Source organism: Morone saxatilis, unplaced genomic scaffold, assembly GCF_004916995.1.
Source record: "Morone saxatilis isolate NCDOM2014 unplaced genomic scaffold, NCSU_SB_2.0 Contig20, whole genome shotgun sequence".
Classification (NCBI taxonomy): Eukaryota; Metazoa; Chordata; class Actinopteri; family Moronidae; genus Morone; species Morone saxatilis.
The window spans coordinates 6,344,863-6,356,922 of NW_023339763.1; the positions used below are offsets into that span (position 1 = coordinate 6,344,863).

The 12,060-nt window shown below is 40.3% G+C and overlaps 1 protein-coding gene across 1 annotated transcript in view; it reads right to left on the bottom strand.

The window, feature by feature from the left end:
- zgc:77151 (uncharacterized protein LOC337153 homolog) overlaps positions 1-12,060 on the bottom strand; it is a 34,440-nt gene that overhangs the window by 5,815 nt on the left and 16,565 nt on the right. Inside the window, 9 exon segments of the mRNA XM_035666809.1 lie at positions 1-322; positions 1,340-1,543; positions 2,026-2,206; positions 2,307-2,404; positions 4,391-4,443; positions 6,039-6,186; positions 6,585-6,691; positions 7,255-7,485; positions 7,858-8,065. Coding sequence (XP_035522702.1) covers positions 1-322; positions 1,340-1,543; positions 2,026-2,206; positions 2,307-2,404; positions 4,391-4,443; positions 6,039-6,186; positions 6,585-6,691; positions 7,255-7,485; positions 7,858-8,065 — 1,552 coding nt within the window.

Sequence of the window (12,060 nt, forward strand, 5' to 3'; positions counted from 1 at the left end):
GGAGGGTGTAGATGGTCGGATGGTGCTGGGTTGAGTCTTGAGGCGTCACGGCCGGGCTCTCCGGGCCTCTCTGGAGGCTAATGCGGCTCCGGAAGACATCCAGGGGGCACACACCTTTGATGGGGCTGAAGCCGCCCAGAGATCCTCCAACAAAGTGCCGAGGCAGAGTGGAAAGGAGCACACCTGGAGTAGGAGCCATAGACTCCCCTCTGTCCGGCTTCAGCTCCTTTGGTTTGGGCTGGAAGGGGAGGAAGGGGGCGGACATGGGGGACAGGTCAGGGGTGAGGGGCATGTTGACGGGAAGGATAGCTGGCTGGGCGGGCTGCAGGGATGGAGGGGAGAAGAAGAAAACGGAGGTCATGGATTGTGATGATGTTTATTCTGTATTTCTCTTATTGCCAACAAATCTAAACCAACACTGTTAGTCCTTCTCTCAGTACTTTCTGGCTCAAGCACAAGTTTCTAATGAAGATTTAAATCTTGTAAAACCTCTCACAAATAGTTTTATTTAAAAAAAGGTTCAATAATATCCTTAAAAAGATGGACACTGTAGTTCTTTTAACGTATAAAAAAGATTTGCAGTTTGTCCATTAGAGAAAGACTGTTCAGCTTTCATTGTCAGTTTATAGTCATAATCAAACTGCCTGAAACTTTCATTCCTTCTGTAAGCTCAGTGCTTTCAGTCAGTCGTTCTCAGCTGATCACCAAACTAATTAACAATTGTACTTCCTGTCAATACTCTCGATGCGTCAATGTAATACAGCTTCTTTCTGGAAAATTCTTACGAAGACTCACTCAACCTCACTAGAATTGCAGATAATATGTGAAACTGGTCCGACTGAAAACAAACTTAATATTGCAGAAACCTTTAAATCATTGTTTTATCTCTGCTGGACACTTTATTTGTTGAATGCACATTCCTCTCCTGCAGGGGGAGCCTTACCTGCTCTGTTCTCCCTGGCTAAACTAAACAAAGGTTCTACAGTTAAAAGTGTGGTATTGATCTGCTGTCAGTACAGCAGGTCTGTTTACATCAGTGACTGATCAAAGACTTATTTTAAAAATCTGACCAGAGTCACAGCTCTGCTTCTGTCTGCTCCTACTAAACATCCTGTGAATCCACCATCCATCACAGACTACAGCAGCTGAAAGCATATTTTTACTGTGACAAATCATATCTATGTTGTAGTTCTGTAGACTACATAGTCTACAGAAGGTAAAAATCCCTTGCTTTATTATTTTGAGGCTATATTATGGTGAGTATTTGATATTTGGATGGATGAAGATGGATTTTGTAAATCTTATTGTCCCTGCAGTACAGTAGAGTCTGAGCTGTTACCCTGTGTGCGCTGCTGGCTGCTGGTCCGACTCCACCTCTGGCTGGAAGCAGAGGACTCTGCTGCTGAGACTCAGCTGCTGCTTTGGCTTTAGCCTGCTGCTGAGCCAGCAGCTTCGCCTGAGCGATCAGCGTGGCCTTGTTGCGTGTACCCGGCGGCCGGCCTCTGCCTCTCTTCACCACCATGGTGCCGTTTGTGTTCACAATCTGCCCAGAGAGAGGAAGATCAGTGGTCACGTCTGATGTCTGTGCTGGGTTTGTTAATGTCTTTTGGAGCAGCTGTTGCACTTTTATTGTATTTATTGTATTCTGTACATGTTACTTATTGCTGTATACATTATACACAATGTAAAGCACCATCAGTTTACCTGATTTATTTTGTTTTCTAGAGTCATAGTAGTACAGAGTTGTGAAAACCAGCTATTACTGGATTGTTTTGACTTATAGGCGAGCCCATCGGATCTTTATTAACTCACCACTGTCAAAATATGCCTTTTTGTTATTTATCATTATTCAGGAAATAAAAAATGTAAAGGTGCAACAAAAGAAAAGGAACTGGGGGTAATTACGTGTGAATGTGTAGTTAAGAGTAGTCTGTCACAGCAAGATACAGAATATAGTAAAAAAAAAAAACTTTAAAATCAGCTCATTTGTTTCCAGACAAATCCTCAAAGTTTTCTGTCACTTACAGTCCGAGAAGGAGAAGCAGGGGTTGCAATCTTCTTCTCCTTGGCTTTGGGTCCTGGTTTTCTGCCTCTTGGAAGTGGTTTCCTTCCTCTTATCCCTCTGGGTTTGGGAGGCATGGGGGATTCTGGGATTTTGAATTCTGCTCCTCCTGCTCTAAGGTGCTCTTCATAAGGAAGCATCAGCCTGAGACGAACACAAAGTTACAGGAAGCTTAGTTCACTGTCTTTCACATTACTTTTAGCCTGAATAATGCATCTATATTCAGTTAGTGTTTCTGTCTGACCTCTCGTAGTGTCTCCTGGTGCAGGTAGCAGCACTGGTGCTGCCAGGGCATCCTCCCAGCTCGTTATAAACCACTTTCCAGAGACGGTCCACTGTCACCTGTGACACAAACACAAAGTTGAAGACCATCAAGTTTAAAATCCTGCAGAAAAGAAACGGGTGCTGGGTTTATTTGATATTTTCGAGATCTCCATGGTGGAGAGGAGGATCTTATGTCTTATCTGAAGTTGCTTGAATGTCCTCCTGGATTCACATTCTTCACATATGTTTTATAATAATCATATATTAGAAATGTTGTCATTAAAATTTTTATATAATGTGATACATTTGTATATAAAGGTGATAATTTTGTTGGTTTGTTCTGTACATGTGGCATCTATTGCATATCTAAATGTACATCTATTGCATGTCTGTCCGTCCAGTGGCTCTTCCTGAGGTTTCTTCCAGTTTATGTTCAGATTGTAAAGGCCCTTGAGGAAAATTGTGATTTGTAATTTGACTTAGTTTGAGGTCAGAGCAAGTCGGGTATAAGTTGGACACGAATCTAACCAGCATGCATTGTGCATCGCCCGCCAGTAATAGATTCTGTGCGTGCCTGCCTCATCTCGAACGAGTCTATTTACTACTCAGCTCCACAATGGGAGTGAGGATCTCTTACATCAAAGTTTAAAAACCCCCCAATGTCAATCACTCTCAACGGCTCGGGCATCAGTGCTATATTAAACACTTTGAAAAACACGTCCCAAAGCGTGAAAAAAGACCACTAATCTAAAGACTAATAAACTCATCTGTATTTAGGAAAATAACAGCTTCATTGTCTGTAGTACGATTGCTGATTGCAACGTCCTCAACTCATCCTCCAGTTCCAAGCGTGTAGGAGGAGGAGGTGCTTGCGACACGTGATTATACACTAATGAAAACATACCTATTAATATCATATGTCTACATGTTACACACTAGACCCTTACGTAGTAGGGTGCGGTTGTTAGTATGAGTCTACAGTGACAGGGGGGAGTAAAGACTACTAAGACTGACAAATAGTCGAACTTCAAGGAGAGGCAGGAGAGGGAAAGCAGGTTTGTGGCTAATGTGCTGACAGCAATCCACAGTTCTCACTGCTGCTTATATTATTTCACTGCACAGTTCTGTTCAAATTAATTCTAATGAGATGCGCGTTCGCTGAAATTCATTTGAACTTGATTTTATTTTATTTTTAAGCAGAGTGGAGGGGTGTCAGTGTGTGTGTGTCAGTGTGTGTGGCAGGACTGAAACAATTACATACATTACACAATGTGTCATTAGGGGTGTAGCACTATGTTGTATAATACAGTATTGTTCAGTACAAGGCTCAGTTCAGTACAGCGGCTGAAATGAACGACTGAACGGGTCTTTTGTTGTGAACAGTGCAGCACTGAGCTGAAACTGAACCGCCTGTTTCTGTCTCTCTGTATTCATTTATTGTAAAGCTGCTTTTGCTGTGTGTTTATTTACTGTAAGCTGCTGTGAAATGACTGATTGTTTCAGGCTCCACAGTTTAACTCTGAAGACACAAATATATTTGTTTATAACGCTGAATGTTAGTTATTTAAAAATTCACTGCATCAGGTTCACTTAAGTTATTAATTTCATAAATAGTCATTATTGTTAATTGTAACAATTCAATTTCGTTTTTCAAATCCTTCATTTAATTCTGCAGTACAACCGTTGTAGTTAAAGGAATAGTTCAACATTTGTTTCTGCCATCTGGAATCAGATGCCTGTAGAGTAAATATAATGCTACAACTAGCAGCAAGTTAGCTTAGCTTAGCATAAAGACTGGAAACAGGGGGGAACTGCTAGCCTGGTTCTGTCCAAAGGTAACCCAATCCACCTACCAGAACTTCTGAAGAATAATAATTCACGTGTCATTTGTTAAAACTGTACAAAAATGACAAAACAAAGGCAGGCTAGACAAGAGTGGTTTTAATCTTCTCATGCAACTCTCTGCAAGAAAACTAATACACATATTTCCCAAAATGTCAAACTATTACTTTAAATAAAGGTTAAACAAGCTGAAGTAACTTGAAGGGACTCGAAGTGACTCACCTTTTTGTAGCCCCCGAGCCGTCTGACCACAGAGTACATGAGGAAGAGGTCAACTGAGGACAGAGAGGACAGACCTGTTACAACCCAGCGGCCCAATGCGGCAAGTGAAAATATGAAACACGGAGCCAATAAAAGTGCAAAACGGGATCTAATTCTGAAATAAAACGCTCACTTAACAATTTGACTAAACAAATATGCTCTGATAAAAGCAATCTGCAAAAGACTTCAAATGTGCACGATGCCTTTATTCTCTCCTGCTCATCCAGATGAAACAAACCCTCCTTTGTTTTTTATATCTGCAGCTCTACAAAGTGGGTTCAACTGCTGATTTAATTATGATTATGATTTGAATGATCCTCAGAGGCAAACAGAGCAGAACCACAACTCGCATCATGATTTCAGCTGCCAAACATCCACGTCTTCAGCCTTCCAGCTCTCCTCCTTTAAAGACTATTATTCATCTCCTCAAACCAAGTTCCATTCATCAGATGTAATATATATTGTTATATTTAAGTTGAGCTGCTAACTCAATAATAGATGGTGAAGCCATAAAGATGGTGAAGCCATATTCTTAAAATGTAATCAAATATAACTAAAAAAAGAACATAAAATAATTTAATTATTTAGTTACGTAAAGCCTAAATTTACCTAATACTTCGTAAAGCCCCTATATTGGATATCTTTATGTGATAACGTGAGGGGGGTTGGTGATGAACCTACAGAGGATTATCGTCTGTTTGCTCCACCACTGTACTGTTTTGGAGATGTTAGTGATTCCACAGAAGCACCGTAGCGTGTTTCAGAAGTGTCCCTGAAGCGGCTCTCTGCTCTACTATGCTGAAAATGTGCAGCCGGTCTATTTTTGATGGAAGCAGCACAGAGCAGATTGCTTGGGCATGAAGTCCGACACAGAAACTTTTCAAAATAAAACAGACCCCCGATCGTAAAAACAAATTTAACTAACCTAGTAGAAGCCTGGTAGAAGCACATAAATTGAGTAATTATTAAATCAACAAAATCTGAGCAAGTTAAGATAATGTGGCGAGCAAAACGCTTCTGAAATGTTCCTGGTGGGTCATGAAGCCACAGGCAGGATGGACCAAAACTGCTGCCACCCAAGAGGCCAAAAATCTCACTGCACATTCAAATAACATTTTCTGCAGTAAACTGAACAAACACAGACACAAGCGTGATCGTGAAACCAGTCGAACAGGAGTTTTGAACTGCATCCAGCTGTATCCTGACAGAGAGCTGCTGTTTATAGCATGTGATCTTTTCTGTGACGTTTTAGACTTAATCATTTTATTTTGATAACTTTTTATATTTTGATATAAACTGAGTGTTATCTGTTCTAGGTTGTCGGTCTGTATTTGACTGTTATTACTGCCTTGGCCTCTTGAAAAACTTTTTATCTCAGTGGTGCAATTCTGGTTAAATAAAGGTCGAAAGAAAAGTCTTCTGAAGGGTCGGAGAAAGTTGACGGCTGGTCTGATTTAGCCAAAAGCAGAGAGCATGATGGGAAAGAATAGAACCTGTGACCTTCTTTCATTTCTCAAATGTCAAGAGCACTCTTGTTTGATTCACCTTTGAAAGGGGAAAAAAAGAGAGACAGAAAGAACTAAAGAGAGAGAAAATCATTGAGACTCACTCTTCTTGAAGCCAAGGTTGGGGACTTTGTGGATGGGTGAGCCCTGACGGTCCATGAAGGCAAAGAGCTGATCCAGGAACAGCTGCTCTTCAGGGTGAGGGAGCCAGCTGCCCTCACAGCCGACCTCCACACTGCCCATCACGTTCTCCTGAGAGGGACACATCCAGTATTAAAACAGGAACAAACAGAACATATGTATCATTGAACTGCCCTGCACTAAAAGGATAAGTGTTAACAAGTGTTTGTTATTTCTGAGGCCAAAATGTCTCGGTCAGCAGACGTCCTGAAGAGGAGTCTGCTTCTAAACCAGTGCAGAGTTGAGCTCAGTTCATTTAAAGGTTTCAGAGGGACGAACTCTAGGTAGAGATTTTACCCTCCACTTTCAAAAGAGACACCTCAAAATAACAGTTTCATAAGCACTTAAATAAACACAGAAGAAGAATATAATATTTACCTAAACACATAAACAAAATGTCCACATGAAGCCTCTAAAAATGAGACAACCTTGAACAACATAGACGTGAATACTTGATATAAAGAACAAACCTTCATCCTCTCAATCCAGGACTCTGATTGGCTGGAGGTCGGGGAGTCTTTGCCGTCTCGGCCTCTCCTCTTGCGAGGTCGCCCTCGAAGACTGAGAGACGGACATCCTGCAGAAACGAAAACACAAATAACGTACATTAAGATTCAAAGAACGCAAGACTGAAACATTTAATGATACATTTAATTTGATTTTCTGGTATGTAATCTTTAAACTTTTTTTTTTTTAGACATCTACGATACAAATAAATGCTTAAAGCAGCATTTTACTGACTCTCTTTCAGCAACTATACACTACAATACATTGATTTCACAGCAGTTAAATATAACCTAGAAGTCTAAAACTTTTCAAGCAAATTCAGCCCAGTTTTACCTTTGAGGTTTTCTAATCTGCTGCTGATTACAGTTTTTACAGTTTTTTTTTGCTTTAATCATCCCTAAATAAGGTTGTGTATAAACAAACGACCACAAACTAATTGACACAAAAACTTGGGAACATGTGGCGTTAATCCAGTATCAGAGTACTGTGCTTGTGGAACAATAAACTTACTAACCACGTTTAAAAAAAGTTTTTTGTTATTATCATCAAGTATCTGCCACAACAATCCAGTATGGTTCATGCTCTGGTACGTCCTCCTGCAGTACAGTGGACAGGTTTCCCTGAAGCACTCACTGAACTGCCAGGAGAAACTGGCACTGCTCTCCAGCGTCGGGTGGCTGAAGGTGTCCCTGCAGTACATCAGTCGGGTGTTGGGCAGCGCTTTGACGGCACCCAGGGCCAGCAGATGTGGGTCCTGCAGCACCGGCCCCCTCGCTCCATCCTGGACGCGTCTCTGCAGAGAGCGAAAGCGGCAATACTGCGGGTAGCTGAGCACTTTGATGCCCTGATGCTCCACCAGGTCGTCTGAGAAGAAAAGACATGAGACATGTGAACCAAAGATCCCTCTGTGGTGAATAAGATCATCTGTTGGAGTATCCGTCCAGTGACGTGTACAGGCTCTGCAGCTGGGGAAAATTAGATTTCGGAGGCTAAAAGGACTTAATGCCTAATTTTTGTGGTATGCTTTTGTTGTTAAACACATGCAGAAAAACAGAAATTATAAGATTTAAATATTGATTCATTCTGTACTTCATTCAACAACTGTTAGAGGAACTATGACAATCTTGTACCATACAAATGTGTATTTATGTATGTGTATAGTTTCCAATTCCCTACTTGATAGCATCTCAAAATCACTTTGTGGGTGTTTAATAAGTGTTTTTGAGTGTTTCTTACTCTCAGGTTTGTCTTTGAGCGGCTCGCTGCTCTTGCTGGGCGTGTTACTGCTGTTACCATCGCTGCTCTGCAGAGGCTTGTGGAGGCCGTTGATCCCGCAGGGTGGCAGTTTCAGGCTGCTGCTCCAACCTGCTGGCTGTGCACATGACCACAGCACCAGGTCCTCAACCCGCACCACCATCTTCCTGGACACCGCGAGAACCTCATCCTAAACACACAAAGAGGTTCGTTCCACAATTAGACTTCCATTTATTCAGAGGGCTCTGTATTTGCTGTGGTTTTCTATGTTTTCTTTTCGGAACGAAAAAAAAAACATCATTAAGTGATTCCCTGGAGGAGAGATTTTACATTACATATTATTTAAGAAAAACGACATAAAAAAAGATAACGGCTGGAAATGTTTGGTAGATTTAGCCTCCAGACTTTAACCTGTAACCAACTAAATAAATACTTTTATACTTTCAGATTGCTTTTTTATTAAAATCTGTCGTAACATTGTCACTTTACTGTCCAGCCTCCGTAATGTAGATGAGAGAAGACAGGAGTTGATAAAAATGTTGATACACTCATATGAGTCACCTTCTATAATCACTGTGTACTCAAGCGTAATAGCTTAAACCTCTGCGAGCGGTGCAGAGAGACATTTTTGCTATGCGGTTTGCTTTTCAGAATACACACAGGCTGCCCTTAAAGACGGACCTGCAGACACAAATGTCATGTTTTGCAAATTTTTCAGGCAAAAATTAAATGACTAATTATTTTAAATATTTAGTTAATACTCATGTAAACGACAATAGAATCAAACATCAGCTCAGCGAGCGTGTTTATCACGTATAGGAGGAGTGAGGTCAATTTCTTTACCCTGATGACATAATGTAGGTGCTAGTCACAAACCACAGTGACAGCCTACAGCCATTTTCAGCTCACCGTTTCTATTACTACTCCTCTCTGTAATATTTAACACTGATCAAATAGCAGACAGGATGTCTATATTTGGTTCATTGAAGAATAGCACCACTAATAAAACTCCGCTAACTTACAACAACTATAACTTCTTCACAGTTTGACGGAGGAAAAGCTTTTAATATGAAGCAGGAACAGCAGGAAAGTTCGGTTTGCCTCAGCAGTGACTGAATACAGCTCAAATATGGCTTAAAGTGATCAGTAAACTGTAAAATAAGGTTGATATGTGAAAGTACGAAGAGGAACACAGGAGGGAAACTGAACTCCAAACCACAGAAACAGACTTTTAGAAACAGAACTTTCACTCTCCGTATGCTGAAGACACAACTGGAGGGAGGCAGGCCTTCATTGGTAAAGTTTATCTTAGTAAAATATTTGTCAGCACGTTTTTTTTTTTTTACCGTTTGTGAAACAGATCGTTATTACATCTCTGACAAAGCATGAGGAAGGAGAACAGGCCAGAAAACAATGACTGTAGCTCTACAGGTTTTGGCTTGTGAGCAAATAAAAGAAGACGACGATTGACACACACGCGAGAGAAGTGGTTCTCTGCCAGGCAGAAGACTTTTACAGTTTGAAACCATAAACTTAAAGTTGAATGTAACTTCTGAGCAGGTTTTAAAGCTGTATTTTTATGATTTTTGTCCTTTTATCCACTCTTTATAACTCTGCTCCCCCCTCCATGCTCCACCAGTTCAACTATCACCTGGTCGTTTATATGCAAGAGCACACCTACACATGCTTGATACACAAGTCTTGACATTTACATGAGAATACAAAAAGCTCTTGCAGTACAGATAAGGCAGAACCTGCTCATATAAGGTTTTATTAGAAAAAGGTTCACAGTTTCATTCAGGTATCTGTCAGGCTGAAAACTTTCCCAAACTCTGAACCCAAACTCCCACATTAAGTAAAGTTATTTAATGCTTATATTATTAAGCCCTTGGTTGTTTATCTGAACTATTTAGGATTTGCTTTTCAACATTTCACAGTCTAAATTTGAATTATTGAAAAAATATGATTTCATAACGTCTCATCTGTACTTTATACAGACTTGATACTGTCTATATATCGCTCTCTATATATATATATTAAATGAATTATAGACAATCTAAAATTAAACCAGCCAGCAGCATATTAGGTACCGGTAGTTAAATTAGCTCCACTTCAAGCAAATACCACAATAAAGTACATCTAATAGATGAATACACCAGTAATCATAATGATCCAATAATATAACACGAACAGGGGCTATTCTGCATGATGAGTGTTTTCCTTTTTAATACTTTAAGTACATTTTGTAACTTCTACTTCGACTGCAGGACTTTTACTTGTATTTTTAAAGTGTTGCATTGTTGCTGTTGTTGTTTGAACACTTCTTGCACTGAATGTGATGCAACATTTAAAAGTGAAAGAGGAACTTTATGAAAAATAGCCTGAAGAGAAATCCACGGACTGAAATAGTGTCATGCATCAGTGAATAATTGTATAGTTGCACTACACAGGTTCTCTTTTTTGATGGGTCTTTCTAAATATTGTCACCTTAACCCGAGCTCAGGGATAAACCAAAAGAAGATATTTACTAAAAAAAGATTTGAGCCCCTTCTTTAGGAGCGGGAGAAGAGGCTTTCCAGGTTGTCACGTAAGGACGCTACATGCCACTAAATCCTACACACTGGTCCTTTAAGGTATTCCTGTTTGTCGGTGCTAAGTACGTGAGGAGGGAAAGGCCGCAGACTGACCGCTGCAGTGAAGGAAAAAGCAGTCTGACATTTAAACGAGAAAGGCGGGTGTATAATCTGTTTTATCGGAGACATGCAGAGGGAGAGAATCGCCAGGTCGCAACACGTCAGGCAATAAAAACACTTTGGTGAGAGAGTGAGACTAAGTAGAAACTGCAGCTAATTAAAGCATACATTATAAAGTTTAGTTAAGAAGCTCTCCGCTCATCCCCACAACAAAAGAGGCGGAAATTCAACAGCCATTTTCCTAATCCTTTCCTAATTAATCCAACTTACTAAACTAACTAATTTCCCTTCCCTTTTAATGGCTACTAGCAGCTGCAGTCCAGTGTCATATGAATGAAGCCAATTAAAAACCTGTTATGTTATTTCATCTGTTTACAGTAAGAACCCAGTGACCTTTCTTAACACATTCAGTCTCTAATCAATGTTCATCTCTCTAACTAATATTTCCACACATACAAGCTTCAAATTGTGGGTTGAAGACGAGCAAAGATTAGATTAATGAATTAATTTGTTATAAAGTTCAGCAGTAGAAAACACTCTTTTGCACAACACTGCTTTTCATATGTGTCGCAACAGCTCTGCGTCATATCCTATTTACATCTGTAGTCTTAGTAAATGTTCCACTAAATTGAAAAATTGCAGTGACGCAGAATTTTGTGCCACTGACAGTATTTCCCACCAGGCTCAGTAAACACCGCCCCCTGACTCTTTAAAGTTGTACGCGTTTCCCTGAATACAAACACTTAACACGTGGGTACAATGGGAAAAGCTGAGCCACTGTTTGCGCAGTTTAAAGTGGAGCGAAAGCTGCTGCTGACGAATCCTCCCATACCAGTTTGCATCTTGTTCAGTCCTCAGGGCAAAAAAAAAACGATAGAGCCCAACCCCCCCCCCGACCTCTGGGCAGCAGCCAGGTGGGAACTCCTCACATTCCTGCTCCCACAGCAGCCAGGTGAGAGCTGATTAACACAGCAAAGGAGTTTTTACACAAAGTGGTTCTGTAGGAGTCATGAATAAACAGTTTTAGATGTTTTAAGCTTTACCCAAGCTCTTAAAATTTGCTGAATTTCCGGCCTCCTGTCACAGTAAATCCTTAAATAAACAGTAGAGTTGTAATCAAGGCGGTCCAATATCGGTATTAGGTGCAGATACTGACCTAATTAACATATGGGACTGGTAGACGTACAGGCGGAGCTTGCGACATGTCCTAAGTTTAGAGATATTTTAGTCTTGAAACATAAAAAGTATGTATGTAAGTATGTAACATTCTGGGGGTGGAAGTTGTGCTAAAATCATACAATACCAAACTTATCTGCCCTATCTGGTAATGAAAAGTAACAGAAAACACAACGATTCCTACATTTAGGCGATTATACACAAATGAAAACCTGGGTATGTTTTCTTTTATATCCCATTTCTGCCAATAGATCCTCCTGAATGTTACACACCGAACTTTTAATTAAGCTTTTGCAATAAGCTTTTTTTTTTTTTT